At 42.1% G+C, this 20186-nt stretch overlaps 2 protein-coding genes across 2 annotated transcripts; one reads left to right on the forward strand and one right to left on the reverse strand.

Annotated features, from left to right (window-relative positions):
• Positions 1-8994: 8994 nt before the first annotated feature.
• LOC134227503 (uncharacterized) lies at positions 8995-9653 on the reverse strand. Its single transcript, XM_062709045.1, has 2 exons — positions 9590-9653; positions 8995-9520 (listed from the first exon to the last, which is right to left on the reverse strand). The coding sequence occupies exons 1-2, from the start codon at positions 9632-9634 to the stop codon at positions 9038-9040; spliced, it is 528 nt and encodes a 175-aa protein (XP_062565029.1). The 5' UTR covers positions 9635-9653; the 3' UTR covers positions 8995-9037.
• A 1150-nt stretch (positions 9654-10803) lies between these two features.
• Positions 10804-11420, forward strand: LOC134222374 (uncharacterized). Its single transcript, XM_062701531.1, has 2 exons — positions 10804-10867; positions 10938-11420. Exons 1-2 carry the CDS (start codon positions 10823-10825, stop codon positions 11418-11420), a joined length of 528 nt encoding a protein of 175 aa, XP_062557515.1. The 5' UTR covers positions 10804-10822.
• The last annotated feature ends 8766 nt before the right edge of the window (positions 11421-20186 follow it).

Raw genomic sequence — 20186 nt, forward strand, 5'->3', positions numbered from 1 at the left:
ATGCGAAGATCGGATCCGACAACTCGAACCATGAGCGCATTATGGGACGCCATGGTCTCGGAGAAATGAGCGAAAACGGAGAGCTGTTCGCAGAATTTTGTGGTAATAACGACATGGTGATCGGGGGATCGCTCTTCCCTCATCGACCGGTTCACAAGGTCACGTGGGTCTCCCGTGACGGCTTTACAGAAAATCAAATCGACCACATCTGCATCAGCCGAAAATGGAAACGGAGCCTTCTTGATGTACGGAATAAACGTAGTGCCGATATCGCGTCTGATCATCACCTCCTCATCGGCGAAATACGCCTGCGCATTGCGCGGATTCGTCGGCAGGAGGAAAAAGTTGGACGACGATTCAACACACGCCGACTGGAAGATGCCACGGTGAAACGGTCCTTCGTTGAAGAACTGGAGACGCGTGCTGCAGATATTCCGGAAGGTGGCAGCGTGGAAGACCAATGGACCGCCATCAAGAATGCCTTCATCGCCACCAGCGAGAACAATCTGGGCGAACTACGCACCCAGAGAAAACAATGGATCACCGATGAGACCTGGAGGAAGATAGAGGAGCGAAGAGAAGCCAAAGCCGCGATAGAGCGATCGAAAACCAGAGGAGCCAAAGTCTTAGCCCGTCAACGATACACGGCTCTTGAGAAGGAAGTAAAACGCTTATGTCGACGGGACAAGCGAGCGTGGGCAGACTCTCTGGCCGACGAAGGAGAAAGAGCCACCGCAACCGGGGACATTCGCCTCCTCTACGATATCTCACGACGCTTAAGCGGGGCGAAGATGAATGCAACGATGCCTGTGAAAGACGCGAATGATCAGTTATTGACCGACCCAACTGACCAGCTGAAACGCTGGTTCGAGCACTTCGAACAACTTTTTCAAGTGCCAACCAGGCTATCACCACCTCGGCATGATCTGCCTAGGATCCGACGTATAACACGTGTCAATACCGAAGCTCCATCACTGCTAGAGATTCAAACAGCCATCCAAAGCATGAAATCGAATAAAGCCCCAGGGGTCGACCGCATATCAGCCGAGATGCTCAAAGCTGACCCCATGACATCCGCTCAACTACTGCATCGTTTATTTCGTAATATCTGGGACACCGCAACTTTCCCGGTCGACTGGATGCAAGGTATCTTAGTGAAGGTGCCCAAAAGGGTGACCTGACTGTATGCGATAACTGGCGAGGCATTATGTTGCTGTGTACCGTTCTCAAAGTTCTGTGCAAAATTATCCTAGCCCGGATTCAGGAGAAGATCGATGCGACTCTCCGGCGGCAGCAAGCCGGATTCCGTGCCGGAAGATCCTGTGTGGACCATATTGTCACGCTCCGCATCATTTTGGAGCAGGTCAACGAATTCCAAGAGTCCCTTTACTTGGTATTCATTGACTACGAAAAAGCTTTCGACCGTCTCAATCACGAGAATATGTGGGGCGCCCTGAGACGCAAGGGGTTCCTGAGAAAATCATCGGCCTCATCGAAGCACAGTACGAGGCCTTTTCGTGTAGAGTGCTGCACAATGGGGTCCTGTCCGACCCTATCCGGGTCGTAGCTGGTGTGAGGCAAGGATGTATTCTATCACTGTTACTGTTCCTCATCGTAATCGATGAGATTCTGGTAGATGCGATTGACCGTGAACCAAACCGCGGGCTGTTATGGCAGCCTATAACCGTGGAGCACCTAAACGACTTCGAATTGGCGGATGACGTTGCACTACTCGCGCAACGGCGCTCTGATATGCAGAGTAAGCTCAACGACCTTGCCGATCGCTCCTCCTCGGCAGGTTTAGTCATCAACGTCAACAAAACCAAATCGTTGGATGTAAACACGGTGACTCCTTCCAGTTTCACAGTAGCCGGGCAACCAGTGGAGAATGTTGAAAGCTTCCAATATCTTGGTAGCCAAATGGCGTCAGACGGCGGTACCAAGATCGACATAGGCGCACGGATCAAGAAAGCAAGGGCTGCCTTTGCGAGTTTAAGAAATATCTGGAAAAACAGGCAGATAAGTGAACGCACCAAAATACGAATTTTCAACTCTAACGTGAAATCTGTGCTGTTATACGCTAGCGAAACATGGTGTGTATCAGTGGAGAACACTCAACGGCTGCAGGTGTTCATTAACAGATGCCTGCGGTATATAATTCAGGCCTGGTGGCCTCACAACTGGATCTCAAAACAACGAGCTCCATCGTCGTTGTCACCAGAGGCCGATAACAACAGAAATTCGGGATCGGAAGTGGGGCTGGGTCGGCCACACTCTACGTAGGGGCGGAAACGAAATCTGTAAGCAAGCATTAGACTGGAACCCAGCGGGACATCGCAGCAGAGGCAGACCCAGAGGCTCATGGCGGCGAAGCCTCAATAAAGAAATAAAAGAAGTCGACCGAAATCTAACCTGGCAACAGGTTAAAGCGATAGCCGGGCATCGCTCAGGATGGAGATCTTTCAAGTCGGCCCTTTGCACCACCGGAGGTGTACAGGATCCATAAGTAAGTAACTCTGTGTTCTTAGCCGCTACTGTGCCGTGATCTACTGTGGTACTTTGCTCTACAGAATCCACACATAATTTATTTTTAGATGTCTATAATTCGTCATCGTTGTCGTTGCCAGTCCGTATCAGGTCCGTATCATCGCGTGTCCATTGTTTTTTCATTTGTCCATGTGGTGAATCCAGTGATCGTTGCTTTATTCGGTTGCCATAAATCGAAGTACGTTGGAGGAGTGCCTCCGAGAAGAACAGTTAAGTAAGCATATGCGGTATTTCGAAAAATTTCGTTTCAGGTGGTTCGAAACGAAATTCCGCGGAATTTCGCGGAATTTGAGCATGGCGAAATCTGATTTTTTGATTTCGTTTCGTTTCGTAAAATTACAAAAATTTCGCTAGAAAAAACTAGCCTCTAACGAAATTTAACGGAATTCCGCGGAATTTCGAGACAAATTTAAACTTAAGACATACTTTATATTATCAAAAATTTTGGCTGCGCCGCTGAACAAAATCATAATACTATTTTCAATTCGTTATGTTAAACACATTTTTCTGTTAACGCTCACTATATAATGTCAACAAATGCGTATTTATTTTTCTTTTATAAAACGTCTTCAGGGGCTCCTCCTTAGCCGTGCGGTAAGACGCGCTTAACCCTTTCCTTCCCCATGGTAGCTCCATCAAATTTTGCACCTTCCAACATTCTTCGAATTATTTCAACAACAAAGAGCTGTATTTGACACAACTTTATGGTTTCATTAGACTGCAAATATAATCAATTTTGAGTAAAAATAGTGAAACTATTGAAAACAATTGTATACATTTACAATCAAAAACTTTTTTTTCAATTTCCTCTAATTTGAGCTATGCCAAATAACTTTTGTTCTAGCATTTTTTCCATAGATGATTCCTTCCTATTGAAATCTTTGAAAAAAGTCGTGGGAAAGAGAGGGTTAATAAACACTTAGCTGTGAGGCGGCTCTGTCCCAGTGTGGGGATGTAATGCCAATAAGAAGAAGAAGAAAACGTTTTCAGTGGTTTGTTAGAAATATCTAACGGAAAACGAAAAGTATCTTTAACTATTCTGTCCTAGTTTTTACAAAAGTTATCCGACTCAATGTGTAAATAGAGTGTAAATGTAATCAGATATGAATCAGGTCAGATTTGTCAAAGAGGCAAACCGTGAAAGAGCAAATTCGTAGGGCCCTAGTGAAGTCTTTTTTGAACGCCTTTTTCTTATTAAAAGTCGATTTCTTAGGCAAACCTGGTTTAAGAGCATGGGAAAACACCGCTTAAGCGTTAAGGAGGCACTAAAGATAACAAAATGCAACATTTTACGTTCAAACACCAATTGGAATCTTATCTATAGGTAAAAATAAACAGTTCAGAAGATTGAAGATACTTCACACACCAGTCAATATTCGGCGAATTATCGAAACATACATAGCGGGAGATCCCCTAGCGCCGGACACCTCCCAATACTGGACACTTCTCAAAACGAAACTTGCAGAGGCCCTCCCACCAACTAATGAAGTGCAAAGGAATACTTTTTCAAAGTCCTTTATTTGCAAGAAAAATTAGATCTTTAGGTTGAATGTTTTGTACAAGATTGGAATTATGAAAAAATGCTCAAAATTTTATTGTTTTACCTTATTTTAGAAGGTTTGAATCAACAAGATCAAATTCGTTTGGAAGCATTCTAACCATGTAGAGATGCACCTGTCATAAGACGAGTTTATACCATCCCATTGAATTCCACCACTTAATTGTATCTTGACAGATACGTATTTCGACCTCAACAGTAAGGCCGTCTTCAGTGTCTCGTACTTGACTCGACTCGAGTCGAGTCAAGTACGAGACACTGAAGACGGCCTTACTGTTGAGGTCGAAATACGTATCTGTCAAGATACAATTAAGTGGTGGAATTCAATGGGATGGTATAAACTCGTCTTATGACAGGTGAAAACATTCCACTAAAAAGCTCAAAATAATTTTCTTATCAACATGTAGAGATGGTCAATATAAGCCATATTTTGAATAATGATCATGATTTGTTATATATGTCATGTAATTGTGGTGAAAAATCAATTTCGTCTATCCGGCAGCTGTCCCCCAGCTGTCCAGACAGTGAGATTCTTATGTAAGCAAATAGTAATTTTTACACCTGTTTTGTAAAACTTACTTCAATTCGATTGCTTTTTTCTTACAAAGGTATCAGGAAGCCACAGAAATAAGTAGAACCACAATTTGAAGATGGTTTTGAAAAAGGTGGGAATTAGGAGTAGGATGTAAGAAATTTAGCTGGAGAGCCGAATAAGCTCTACAAACAAATTTTAATATCTTCAAAACAAAGCAAGTGAAAAATATTACTATTCCGAATGATGTCTCTACTCATGTAATAGCAACATGGTGATATTTGAACAAGATGCAATAGTGTCCGGTACTAGGGTACGCTTTCCTGAACGGCGTAATTTTTCATCAAAATTCGTCAATACATTGTCGCAAAACGTGTTCAAATGCTCATATATAGTTTGTATGAATCATCAATGATCATATTTTGTGTATATAGTATACCAGTTAACATAATCCGTATAGTTAGTGAGTTTTTCATTAAATGGCTTATGTGTCCGCCACTGGCATATTTGTAACACTTGCATTTTTGTTCAATTTGTAAAATGCCTGTGAATCGTTCAGAAAGCTCAATTTACTGCATCTAATCCCACAACAGTAAAATAGTCTTCACTATCTTGCTTATTTGTGGTAAGCTGGAAATGATTGGAAGGATTGACAAACAATTTACAAAATCAACCAAAATACAAATGTTGCAAATATGCTATCATGGGCAGTATGGGTATCTGAGCCTCCTATAAAAAGATTGAATTTGGATGGAAATGATGGCCTTTTCTTACAATTTTTTGTATGGAGAATCAAAAATTATTTCTTCATGCCCTGGCAAACTGCTGCAGTAAAATTTTGCGATCACATTTGTGAAAAACATATCTTTGTGAATTTTAAAAAGGTACACATGGTCTTGCAAAGGAATGTATGCTATTATTATCAATTCTCTATCTCCGTATACGTACAGATGAGGACATATGTAGGAACTTTTTTCAAATAGGCGGAACGGAATTTGACCTTGAAATTTAAAACGTCTCATACTCTCTCTATTCCTCCTCCTTAGCCCTCCTTAGCCGTGCGGTAAGACGCGCGGCTACAAAGCAAGACTATGCTGAGGGTGGCTGGGTTCGATTCCCGGTGCCGGTCTAGGCAATTTTCGGATTGGAAATTGTCTCGACTTCCCTGGGCATAAAAGTATCATCGTGCCAGCCTCATGATATACGAATGCACAAATGGTAACCTGGCTTAGAAACCTCGCAGTTAATAACTGTGGAAGTGCTTAATGAACACTAAGCTGCGAGGCGGCTCTGTCCCATTGTGGGGATGTAATGCCAATAAGAAGAAGAAGAAGAAGAAGAAGAAGAATACTTACTCTATTCAGCACATTTTGTTCAACTGACGTTACTACCAGCTAGATCGCAGTCTATTCTTTCTGATAGGTACATTAGTTGACCAAAATAGTTTGAATTAAAAGCACAATCGCCATTCTAAAAATCAAGGTCATAATCAATTAGGCCAATTTGAAAAAAGTATTATAAATGTTTTAGTTAGTTAGAGTTATCCTAATACCATAACATCACACTGATGAGACAATATGAATCACATAATCTTAATACGTCTTAAGTGGAATAAGGTTTTCAACAGAATTTGAATCTATATAGGAAAAATCCCACAATTTCTATATTTTTATATACTTTATGATATATAACCGAACTGATATAAAAATGAACAGATTCGGGAACACACACTACAGGATGAATTCGATTGAAAGCGGCACAAATGCGGGGGTATTGGCTTATCGCCAATGGTTTATAAACGGGAACGCGGCGAATTAATAATAGCCTGTTATTATAACTCTATTGGTGGCAAAATAGTTATTTGACTTCGAAAAAGTGAAATCAGAATTGCATACATAATGTAAAACCAAAATAAAAATTCCGCGGAAAAAAAAATAAATTTCGTTTCGTTTCGTAAAATTTCGAATTGAATACATCTTGATTTCGTATCGTTCCGAAGTCTCGAAAGTAAATCTATATTTCGTTTCGTTCCGTTTCGAATCAAAATAGAAATTTTAAATTTCGTTCCGTTTCGTTTCGTTTGTAAAAAGTGTGTTATCGCATACCCTTACAGTTATGTCAGTCGTCATCAGACAGCCGTATCGGTGAGGCGCGTTCCCCAAAACGCCACCGAACGGACTGCGCTTCTGGCGACTGACTAAGGTTTGGTGGAGGGGCTGGGAATCGAACCCATGACCATTCGCTTATAAGGCGAACGTATAGCCAACTACGCTAGGAGACCCCCCAATCCAAACTGTTCTTGAGTTCATAACTTGGGTTCTATAGATGCTACCGTACTTTTTTCGTAACTCAATGTTTTGACATGTATTCTGTTGATCCCAATACATCTCCTGAAAGATGTAAGATAATTTTCAGGCACTCTAAATTGTTCTTGAGTTCAGAATTCGCAATCAACAATTGTGGAAATAGCATTTCTTGTTACTTAAAGTTTTCATATACATTAGATCTCCTTGAAGTCTCAAGACACCGTAAGATATACACAGTGCATATTTCCGGAATGAACAAATTGTTTCTTCTTCTTCTTCATCTCCTTTTGCTTCTTCTATGGCTCTACATTCCAACTGGAACTTGTCTGCTTTTCAACGTGATATTCTATTAGCATTTCCTCAGTTATTATTTGAAAAAGAATCCACGCTCCCAGCTCTTCGGAACCGTAACTGATTTGTTCTTAATAAGTTTTCTTGGGCCACAAACCTAAACGCCTCCTGGCTGCTGGGCAGGTTCTTCTTCGCAGACGACACAAGAATAATCAAAATGATGACATGTTTGTCAGACTGCTATCGTTTACAAAGCACGGTGAACCTGGATCATGGATGGAGGTTTATTACTTGTCAGACTTTTGTTTTTGCAAAAAGAAAGGGATTACAATGTTAGCTGATATGAAAACAATACAACAGCCAGTTTATTGTTTAATTGGCCATTGTCTGGCTTTCCATTAGCTTACTTTCTTACCAAATGTGTTAGATGGAAGAGATGAGCAAATCTTCGTTCACTTTTCGAATGAATGTTTCTCTGTTTAGAACACAAATTATTACATAAATTAGAATTTCAAAAGAAACGTTTTTATTCAGGCGATGCGCAGTGTTGTAAATTTGTAATAGAACGAAATGGTCAACTTATGTCTTAAGCACTTTATTTATCTGAAAATCTGTTAATCTGATGCGATGTTTAACAACAAAACACAAGAAAAAACCTGTTGATCTATTGTAGAATAAATAAATTGTTTGCACTGTATAATAAATAGAATTTCGCATAGTAATGACCATTGCTCTTTTCCATGAGGAAGATTTACAGAATTTACAGAAAGTAAAATACACATTTGATAATCAACTGTACACTACTTCTTAACAACGAAATCAACGATATCAACTGCATTTGATTCAGATCCATATAATATATGAGTGTCGAAGTTATTTTTCACTAGAAAACAATCTTAAAACAGGTGAAATGGCTCTATCGAAAATGTTTTTCAAATATGTCCCACTTGCCCCATGTATGTTAAAACTTAAGGGCAAGTGAAAATTGCAGATTTTGGCTTTAATTAAAACTTTTAAATCGTTTTCGATGTCACATAATTATTTAATTGCTCAACATATTCACTTTCCACATCAATGATGAATTTAGAAACGGCCATTTTGTTGGAAATCCATTGAATTAAAATAAAAGTAATAGATTTTGCCGGTAGTTTAAAGTCATGATTAAACAATACCATTAGTATGGTGCCACAAATGGTTGTGATTACAATTTTTTTGTGTCAGGCGAATTCGTTGATAATTCTGCTTCACCTTTCTAGAACATTGTTACTATTAAAAACGTTCACCGATTAATCGGCAGCCATAGTACCCACTTACCCCGTATTTTCACTTGCCCCGGAGTACCTTATGTGAAACAATGGACCATTGCAATAAATATTTGCGATCAATAGACATTTTAAGATTGCATGTGTTATGTTGTTCTAGTTACATCCCCTGAAAGATGAAAGATAATTTTGTGGCACTCTGGACCATCCAAATTGCTCCTGCAATCCAACATGCAGGAGATGGCGAATTAGAAACACAGAATCCCTGAACATAGTGTATTAATTGTACTTGCCAAACAAGATACATAAGTACACTAGACCGGACACCGGACACATGTAATAACGGGCATAGAAAAGCTTTCATCTAATAACTAAGAAAATTTGAACAGAATACTAAGTTGAAAAGCAGGTCCTGTTCCAGTTGGAATGCAAATAGAGCCATTGAAAAAGAAGAAGAAGGAAAAGGAGAAGGAAGGGTATGAACTGTAAACAATATGGTAGGATGCATTCAATTTCGTCATTTATTCATTTAGCAACATGCTCAACCGAACAACAATCCGTTGATGCCAGACAAGACCGATCCGATCAACGAGGTGCTCTTCGATGCAACGGTCGCAGTGAGGCTGGTCAGATTTCCGGTAGCGTAGTTCAATTCGGTGATCAGATTGCTCGACACAGAGGCTCCAGCTGCGACGATTTTGGCGATGACGGTGTTTACATTGCCAATGGCGGCCGATAGTTGCGTGGTTGCGGCACTCAAGTCAGAGGTCAGGCTTGAACCCAGAGACGTCAAACCGTTGGCAACGATGGAGGCCAAGGCCGATTGGGCATTCTGGATGGCTGTTTGAGCGTTGGACAGAGCCGCAGACAAGGCGGAAGCGATGGAGCTCGGGGCACTGGCAGCATTGCTCAATGCGGTTTGCACTGAGCTAATCAAGTTGGCTAGTTGGCTTTGGAGATTGCTGACCACTGTGGAAAGAGTGCTGGCCAGGTTCGAAAGCAACGACGGATGTGCGATGGTAACCTGTCAGTGACGAAAACAATAAAAGTTAGTTAAAAACTGGAAATATCCTTGCGGCTGTTGAGTACTTACACCCAAAAGGCACAGACCAAGACCGATGATCAGCAAATTCTTCATTTTGAATGCTTGTACTCTCTTGAAGAACGGAACTGATTAAAACCGTTTCTGCACACAATATTTATAGTACGATTGGATTCCTCAAATTAAAAAAAACACCAACACAATAGCACACCATTTCGAAATTTTTCGATGTCTGGACTCTGCACACTACTTAAAGAATTGAACACATTGTTTAAACCGCGACAGTGACTAAGCCATTTTCGGTTACGAAACAATGTATAAGGATTGTAATTCTGCAAATGTTGAAGCGTCTTCCACAGTGCATGATGCAACTGATTCGATGACAATCGTTGACTGTATAACCAAGTTTATGTAGACTGTAGAGGTTTAACTTTAATACTGCGAAATTGATCGTTACGCAATTCTGAATCCTTTTCGCAGACAAAGAGTAAACATTTCTCAAAAGTATCCTGAATAATTTGCTCAACCTTACATTGCAGCTACTTTTTATATGCATGAATGTTTTCGGGGCTCGTAATAATTTTCCTTTGAAAAAATATGGTGGTCTGTTGAATGGGTTCGTGGTTGAAAATCCATCAACTGGTGTTCAATAATATACCAAGTAACGAAATTCGTTTATTCTCCGTGAGTGTTGATGGTGTTTAAATGAAATGCCATAATATTAACAACTAAAAGCCATTCAAAACAAAAGCCAAGCAAACTTATTCATCATGATAAAGATCATACGCCAGATCGAACTAATCAGGGGTCTAGATAATTATGCGATAGTCTATTTGTCGAAAAAATAGAATTAATTTAGATTTAAAAAATAACTTAAAATATAGAAAATCAGTCGCCTGCAAGAAAAAGCATTTGTTTGATGATGATAATCAAAAACAAAGCTATAAAGAGTAACGCATTTCATTTTCTTGTATTTTAATAAGAAGGTACAAAGTTCAGAACAAAAAATACAAAAAGACGCTTAGGTATCAAACCGTTTCACATGCCACACATTTGGTTTCTAATTGAGTCATCCACATCCTATTCATATCCGCTAGAAGTTTGCGTCAACAAAAATAATTTCTCAATAACTTCTTTCAGCATTGACGTCTAGACGGAACAAAATTTTTGCAATATCAAGTCATCTTCTGTGAGTTTGAAGCTAGCTATAAATATTGAGATCTGAATTAACTTTCAACAGTTCCATTTGTGATAAGACAGCTGAAGCTACACGAAGGTCCCATAATGAAGAATTTGCTGATCATCGGTTTTGGTCTTTGCCTTCTGGGTGTAAGAATTCAAGACTCCGGAAGATATTTTAAATTTTTTAACTGATTTTTATACTTTTCGCTAACGACAGGTTACCATCGCACATCCGTCGTTGCTTTCGAACCTCGCCAGCACTCTTTCCACTGTGGTCAGCAATCTGCAAAGCCAACTGGCCAACTTGATTAGCTCAGTCCAAACCGCTTTGAGCAATGCTGCCAGTGCCCCGAGCTCCATCGCTTCCGCCTTGACTGCGGCTCTGTCCAACGCTCAAACAGCCATCCAGAATGCCCAATCGGCCTTGGCATCCATCGTTGCCAACGGTTTGACGTCTCTGGGTTCAAGCCTGACTTCTGACTTGAGTGCCGCAACCACGCAACTATCGGCCGCCATTGGCAATGTAAACACCGTCATCGCCAAAATCGTCGCAGCTGGAGCCTCTGTGTCGAGCAATCTGATCACCGAATTGAATTACGCTACCGGAAATCTGACCAGTCTTACTTCGACCGTTGCATCGAAGAGCACCTCGTTGATCGGATCGGTCTTGTCTGGCATCAACGGATTGTTGTTCGGTTGAGCATGTTAAGAAGGAAATAAATATTGAATTTTAATGCATTTCAATACTGTATGTTTGCACTTGTTACTTTATTGTTTTTCTGGTGTTATGGTTGATGCTCAACGCTAATATAATATCATGCGACATGACTTCCTTCGGCTGCTGCGTAGATTGAACGCCATTCTAGAATCTTACTCGTCCTTCTCAGCAACGTTGCACCTCCAGGGGCGAAGGATTGCTAGCGTTTTTATGATACCCCGTAGATTACCGCAGGGTAGTTATACGTTTTTGGGGACTTTCCTTAGCCGTGCGGTAAGATGCGCGGCTACAAAGTAAGACCAGGCTAAGTTAGAATACCCTGTCCGATCTAGGAAATTGTAGGGTTGGAAATTTTCTCGACTCTCTTGGGTAGAAAGTATCATCATGATATACGAATGAAAAAATGGTAACATGGCTTAGAAACCTCGCGGTTAATAACTGTGGAAGTGCCGAATGAACACTAAGCTGCGAGGCGACAGGGATGTAATACCATGAAGAAAAAGAAGAAGGTAGATGTTTACCACGCTAAGTGGGAAACTATCTCCGAAAAGGACTCTGACAACTGGAAGGTTTTTTTGAACTTCTTGTTTTTTTTTCTGCGAGGGACCTCCTGCAGGCCAATGATCTATAGCGAGCAGTCGTGTGGTAAAAACTCAAGTTTAGGAAGGTTTGCAATCCAGATTGGAGTGCCTGGAAGGCCTGGGACGCTGTGTCAGTTAGGACATATTGCCCGGGTTGGAACTTATGTGGTGCCAGGAAAGCGTCCTGAAAGGGTGGGACGTACCTCTCAAATGGAAACTTTTGGGCTGACTAGTAACTCTTATAGCGTCCAAGTGTTACAAGGTTTTTAGTCTTTAAAAGGTGCTAAATGTATTTTATTATTGTCACTTTTCTAAGGTTGTTAAGTGTTGGGTTAGTAATGTTAATAAAATCAAAAATCAAAATTATTGTTAGTAGCGTTAGTGTTTTTTGTAAATTTGAATTGTATAACAGTAGTGTGGCTACAAGGAGACATGATGAACATCAGTGGGTGCAATAACACGACATGCAGGCGCGCGCAAATCCTGAAACAAAAGGGGGTGGTTATAAAGAAAAACTTCATCTTGGGATGGATTGAGGCGCAATGAGAATCCGCCATCCATCACTTTATTTCTGGCGTTCGTGTGCTTCGGATCGAAAGAAGTAATTTTTCAAAGTGTCCTAGTGATAGAGTGAGTGGTTGAAATACGGGTGTGTGATTAAGTTCGATCAGGTACGTGCATGGTTTAGTGCAACCCGACTTAAATTAACTTAAAACTAATGACTAGTTGCGTTCAGTACGGCACCTTTTATAGTACCCCACGGTACGAAGCCATTTTATGTGCCAACCTACGGTTGGCGAAGCACACGATCGGCCTAGTGGTCCCTAGCTGGCCTCTACGCCTAATTCGTAAAAGACCATACGCTCTAGCCGTGCGCGGTTATAATTTACCAAGGAGCGATTCCTCGGGCCCGAACCGTTGCCCTAACCGTAAAAGAGGACCCCTCTCGGCAGAGTCATTCCGGTGTCGTCCTGGGCTCTGTCGATGTGAGCCAAAGAGGGAAGACGCCAGCGTGAGAAGCAGATCGCACCGTCAAGTCAAGACGATCTGCTATACGATCCACCAGATTCCCCTTCCGACTACTACCATCACCCCGCAGGAGGCCCAACCAGACGGCTATAAGATCTTCGGAGAGCGCTCGTCCATCGTCTTCGAGAACACCAGCAACGCGACTTCAACAGCAGCAGTACCGATACGTCCCTCATCCCACAATTTCCAATAAACCACCCACAACACATTGAAAGCCAATAGTTTTTTCAAATTAATTTCCACCCATACTTCAGAAATAGTATATTTAATAAATCCATAGTTTTCATCCACAATAGAATTCATTTTCAACTAACACGAGAAAGGTGACAATAAACTGCACGTTGTTCGTGAAGCCCCTCCGATTGCCCAGTAGTAAGCCGACCTTGAGACCCAGTTCGAGGGGTCACTTGCTATTGAAAAGTTTACCGCGAGCTAGAGAAGGGTAAAACGTTATAACAGATGAACAGATGAACTGCATGGTAAATACGATGCTCCTCGATATATTTATTCCCACGTTGTCCGTCGGGAAAAAACAAAGCGTCCCAAGTGCGCCTCTGACATGCAATGCTTGACTCCCTCGGAGTCCTCCAGGGAAGCAGCGGTTTGATACCTTCTCATTCATTTATTTAGCTTACATCCTAACATAGCGGTTCTCAACCTGGGGTACATGTACCCCTGGGGGTACTTTCGCCGGCCTCAGGGGATACCTTGGACCAAAAAGCGTAATGGCGGATGTATTACAATTCCAATAAAACTTATTGATACAGTTTTGAGAATTATGTATTTTTAGATTCCAAAACTTATTGTACCTAATATGCATAGCGATCAGTAAATAAAAATCTATTGGATTCTGCCCACTACAACCAACATAGTGTATGAATACTACAAGTTAGTAAGAACAAAAGATCTAAAAGACAAAAAGTTAAGTGACTAAAATCAAGAATCTAGAGGTTTGTGAACCACTATTTGAGGGGCATGAAGATTTTTTCCGAAAAGCTCAGTAGCTTCGATGATAAAGGATTGATAGCCTTTTTTCAAGAAACTCTTAAGCCTACTACTACCTTATTTCAAAAGGCTTCCAGAGGCTCGAACACCCCCTCTCGAAAGTCTCAGAAGCATTCTCTCAAGACACTAGGAAGCCTCCTCTCAAGATGCTTGGAAGTCTCCTTAAAAAAGGCCTCCTTTTAGGAGACTCGGAAGCCTCCTTTTAGGGTACCCGGAAGCCTCCTTTCAAAAGGCTCGGTAGCCTTTTTTCAAGAGGCTCGGAAGCCACCTTTTAAGAGACTCGGAAGCCTTCTTTCAAAAGGTTAGGAAGCTTCCTTTCAAAAGGCTTGGAAGTCTTCTTTCAAGAGGCTTGGGAGCCTCCTTTCAAGAGGTTTGGAATCCTCCTTTCAAGAGGCTTGGAAGCCTCCTTCCAAGAGGCTTGGAAGCCTCCTTTCAAGAGGCTCGGAAGCTTCTTTTAAAAGGGTCGAAAGTCTCCTTTCAAGAGGTTCGGATACCTTCTTCCAAAAGGCTCGAAAAGTCCTTTCAAGAGGCTCGGAAAAGTCGTTTCAAGAGCTTCAGAAACGTCCTTCCAAGAGGCTCGGAATCGTCATTTCAAGAGTCTTGGAAACATCCTTCCAAGAGGCTCGGAAACATCCTTTCAAGAGGCTCGGAAACGTCCTTTCAAGAGGCTCGCAAAAGTCGTTTCAAGAGGCTCGGAAACGTCATTTCAAGAGGCTTGGAAACGTCCTTCCAAGAGGCTCGGAAGCCTCCTTCCAAGAGGCTCGAAAGGCTCTTTTTAAGATGCTCGGAAGCCTCCTTTCAAGAGGCTCGGAAAAGTCGTTTCAAGAGGCTCGGAAACGTCATTTCAAGAGGCTTGGAAACGTACTTCCAAGGAGCTCGGAAGCCTCCTTTAAAAGGGTCGGAAGTCTCTTTCAAGAGGCTCGGATACCTCCTTTCAAAAGGCTCGAAAAGTCCTTTCAAGAGGCTCGGAAAAGTCGTTTTAAAAAGACTCGGAAACGTCCTTCCAAGAGGCTCGGAAAAGTCCTCAAAAAGCTCGGAAAAGTAGTTTCAAGAGAATCGGAAACGACATTTCAAGAGACTCAGAAACGTCCTTTCAGAGGCTAGGAAGCCTCCTTTCAAGATGCTCGGAAGCCTCCTTTCAAGAGGCTCGGAAAAGTAGTTTCAAGAGGCTCGGAAACGTCATTTCAAGAGGCTTGGAAACGTACTTCCAAGAGGCTTGGAAGCCTCCTTACAAGATGCTCGGAAGCCTCCTGTCAAGAGGCTTGGAAGCCTCCTTTCAAGATGCTCGTAAGCCCCTTTTCAAGAGGCTAGAAAGCCTTCTTTCAAGAAGCTCGGAAAAATCCTTTAAAAAAGCTCAGAAAAATCATTTCAAGAGGCTCGGAAACGTAATTTCAAGAGGCTTGGAAACGTCCTTCCAAGAGGCTCGGAAGCCTCCTTTCAAAAGTCTCGGAAGCCTCCTGTCAAGAGACTCGGAAGCCTCCATTCAAAAGCTTCGGAAGCCTCATTTTAAGAGGCTCGGAAGCCTCTTTTCAAAAGGCTCGGAAGCCTCCATTCAAAAGCTTTGGAAGCCTTCTTTCAAGAGGCTCGGAAAAGTCCTTTCAAGAGGCTCGGAAGCCTCATTTCTAAAGGCCTGAAAGCCTCCTTCCAAGATGCTCGGAAGACTCATTTCAAGAGGATCGGAAGCCTCTTTACAAGAGCCTTGGAAAAGTCGTTTCAAGAGGCTCGGAAACGTCATTTCAAGAGGCTCCAAAACGTCATGTCAAGAGGCTCGGAAACGTCCTTCCAAGAGGCTCGGAAGCCTCCTTTCAAGAGGCTCGGAAAAGTCGTTTTAAGAGCCTCGAAAACGTCCTTCCAAGAGGCTCGGAAACATCCTTTCAAGAGGCTCGAAAACATCCTTTCAAGAGGCTCGGAAACATCCTTTAAAGAGACTCGTAAACGTCCATTCAAGAGACTCGGAAACGTCCTTTCAAGAGGCTCGGAAGCTTCTTTTCAAGATGCTCGGGAGCCTCCTTTCAAAAGGTCGGAGAAGTCGTTTCAAGAGGCTCGGAAACGTAATTTCAAGAGGCTTGGAAACGTCCTTCTAAGAGGCTCGGAAGCCTCTTTTCAAAAGCTTCGGAAGCCTCCTTTTAAGAGGCTCGGAAGCCTCTTTTCAAGAGGCTAGAAAGCGTTCTTTCCAGAGGCTCGTAAAAGTCCTTCCAAGAGGCTCGAAACCGTCCTTTCAAGAGGCTCGGAAGCCTCATTTCTAAAGACCTGAAAGGCTCCTTCTAAGAGGCTCGAAAGCCTCCTTCCAAGATGCTCGAAAGACTCATTTCAAGAGGGTCGGAAGCCTCTTTACAAGAACCTTGGAAAAGTCGTTCCAGGAGGCTCGAAAACGTCATTCATTTCATTCATTTGTTCATTTATTTGTTCATGACCAACAGGCTCAATTTAGCCCTAATGATCGTAACTTATACTATTACATATATACAAAATACTTCAATTATTATATGACATACTTCAACAACAATGAGGACAACCAGATAGTGATATTCAAATTGAACAAAGCATTACTACACATAAAACATAACATGTAAATTTGTATCACGGCTCCCAGTAACAGTTTTCATTATTCACAAACTCTCTGAAAAGCAGCCCCGTTGGCCATGTTGAGTCCATTGTAGCCATTTCCTTATACGTCCAGTCAACACCAACTTTGAAGGATATGTAACGCAGATTTTCTACGTTGCTCCAGCGTGGCACTAGCTTAATAACATCGGGTTCATGGTTCAGTCGCAGAGAATCACAAACCATTTTTCGCATGGCATCAGTTGAGACATGTTTGGCCACCTTTGTAAAAAATATCCAGAACCTACGGGAACCAGCTTTGTTGGTATCAGATCTAGTACCCCTTAACAATCGAGAAGAATCGTCGTAGTTTAGAGTAGGCTTGGGTTTTTCGTAGATTTTGGCAGGAGTCGAAGTAGAAGGCATCGTTGCAAGACTTTCGTTCCATTGGCGGTTACTGTTTAACGATTGTTGTAAATCAGAGAAACGCTGTTTAATTACAGATATCTCTGATTGGAGTTGATCTACGGTAAGCGCGATCTGGCACTCATACTCCTGTTTATCGCCCTTTCTCTCCATCAAGACCGTTTTGTCCGTTATCGATATCGATCGCTGCTTGCGGAAGCAAGAAAGACATACATCGCACAACCAGAGCACATTATCAAATTCAACACACACTCGCCACTGATAGGGATTCATATTCGTGCAGCTTAGGTGGTATGCTTTACTGCACCCGTGGCAATCGACACGCTCTTGCAAAGCATTGATAGACAGCGAGCAGTTCGTACAACCAAAACCCATACTGAATAAACGCGTTGTTTTGAAGTAGATGGTAACTCAGGCGGGATACAGCTAGCGTTTCGATGAGATGAGACGAAAATAACAACAATGGATGCTTGTTTCACTGTTGCAAACTGAATTCTTTTTCTCCAATTTATACAATTTTAGGCATTACAAGTCGTTGATATTCAATTTCTTTCGAAGTCAGCTACAGGCTTTATCGTCACTGAACGCAATTTTAACAATAACGGGAATAAAATCACGACGATTCGGTACAAAACTCAAGCGCCAATTATACAACACGCACGCAATATGACGATCAAAACAACAACCTCCTTTCTAGAGACTTGGAAGCCTCTTTTCAAGAGGCTCGAAAGCCTCCTTTCAAGATGCTCGGAAGCCTCCTTTCAAGAGGCTCGGAAAAATCGTTTCAAGAGCCACGGAAACGTCCTTTCAAGAGGCTCGAAAACATCCTTTCAAGAGGCTCTGAAACGTCCTTTCAAGAGGCTTGGAAGCCTCATTTCTGAAGACCTGAAAGCCTCCTTTCAAGAGGCTCGAAAGCCTCCTTCCAAGATGCTCGGAAGACTAATTTGAAGTGGATCGGAAGCCTTTTTTCAAGAGCTTTGGGAAAGTCATTTCAAGAGGCTCGGAAACGGAAACCTCAATGAATGTAAAAATTCAAAGGGTTACCTTTCAAGAAAAGGTTGAGAACCGCTGTCCTAACAGATAATAGTGAATCAACAATTTGACGCCCCAATGCACGGTTTGAGGCCGCATCTCTCCATCCTCGAATGCGCCCACAACGCTCGCCAAGTCGCTCTATACCTGTTCAGCCCACCTCGCTCGCTGCGCTCCACGTTTTCTTGAACCTGGCGGAAGCGAACAACATATTTGCAGGTTTTTTTTAATGCATTTATTTGAGGCTCATTTGTTTTATATAAAACTCCACGGGGCCGATTTACTTATTAAATAACAAAGTTAATAAATTATAATGCATTTTTTCGCTTTTTTGCAAGCTGCGTACTTTGCTTGTTCACGCACATCATTCTTCTTCTTCTTTCGTTGTTCCTCAGCATATTCCCGCAGCATTTTCTCTTTTTTCTCCGTGTAATTCAGAATTCCTTTACGCTCGTACCATAATTGATCCGTTTTATTTTAAAGACAATTTTCTTTGAGTTCTCCTTCCTCTTCTTCACCTACTTCTTCCACAGATTGCTGCACAGCAAATCTTAGTCCAGAACTTCGATAGTTTCCTCCTCAATAATTTCCTCATCAATACCTTCTTCATTGTTCTGGCTTCCACTAACTACTCCGGCAAACGTAATTGTTGATTTCTTGGGCTTCTTCTCAATCCGTTTGTTTCGCAGAGGACATGCATCTTTGCGATGCCCTTCCTTTTGACACTCGAAACATTTGTTCAAAAATAAAAAATCTTTGCTTTATTATTTGAAATTTCCAGCGACGGTGGTATTTTATTTTTAACGTCTTTAAAGACACCTCGTACACTCGTTTACAAGTGATCGAGGCCCAAATCCACTGGAAATTTTTCTCGAACTGAATACTCCACTATTTCCGTATTGTCCGAGTACCGAAAATAGATCCTCATCTGGTAGTTCTTGTGGAAGTTCAAACCCCCGAACGCGTCCTGCATGGCGATCTGTCTTCCGAAGTTTTGTAAACAGTTTCCATAAGTTGTACATCAGTGTCCAACTGTTTGACAAAACCCGCTATCTCAACCCATGTTGGACGGGGAGCGGAGAGCGGAAATCGGAATTGCACTGTATTCACAAGCATCATGCAAACAACGACCGAATTGATCCAGACGGAGCAAACAAAAGGCAAAAAACTTCTCTTGGGTACCTACCGTACCTATTATCACGCGTAGACAACTTTTCGCTCGTCCGACTGCAACGACGGCAAAATGCAAACTCGTCTTTGCAGGGTTCTTGCAACATGCCTGCCCCGTCGTACCCTTCCGGCTTTAGCTACCTTCTAGATGCTGGGTTCGTCGTAGATCTGGGCGAGCTTGTGGTTCATCCTTCACCGTCACACACCATCTTCTTTCACAACGCCAAAGATGGTCTAAGCACCCATCTCGTGAATACTCTGAGTGCTTACAAGTCCTCCTCGAGCACGGTCCAACTTTCATTTTCGTAGAGGACTGCCGGTCTTATGAGCGTCTTGTACATGACACGTTTGGTGAATCTTCGTGACCGGAACCGGTAGTAGGCCCGACTTCCACAGATGATGTGTTTTTTTGGTTTTCACGACTTACATTATTCTCAGCCGTGTGGAACCGGAAAAATATCCGTCATTCAAATTAACGTCCAATCGCGCGGCTGCTGTTGGAGCCTACGTCTTGTGCGTCGGATGGTTGGTTGTCGAAAGAGGAAGAGTCATGGCTTGCTATGCGCTGATCGCCTATCGTTGAAGGACTGGGCATTATCCCATCGTTAAACGGGTGAATGAATCCACATTCATTCATCTGCTAACATGTTATGGGCTACGCGTCTAAATACACGCTGGAGATATTTTACTCATACCTCACATTCTCCCTCTTGTCCCAATAAAAAGAGAAAAAAATACTAGTATGGGCTGTTTAGCAAAAGGGTGAATTCTAAACGATGAACTTTCAACTGGGTAGGTGTATTGATCAACTCAGTTGAATTCAATTCACTTACCAAGAGTTAAACTTTTAAGTTGAACGAGGGTGTTTAGACCTTCAATTTTCCTTTTAAGTCACATTACATCTGATTTCCTCACATACATATCCTGTGATTTTCTAAAACCGCTAACCACCTTTTAGTGA

Source organism: Armigeres subalbatus, chromosome 3 (genome assembly GCF_024139115.2).
Source record: "Armigeres subalbatus isolate Guangzhou_Male chromosome 3, GZ_Asu_2, whole genome shotgun sequence".
Lineage (NCBI taxonomy): Eukaryota > Metazoa > Arthropoda > Insecta > Diptera > Culicidae > Armigeres > Armigeres subalbatus.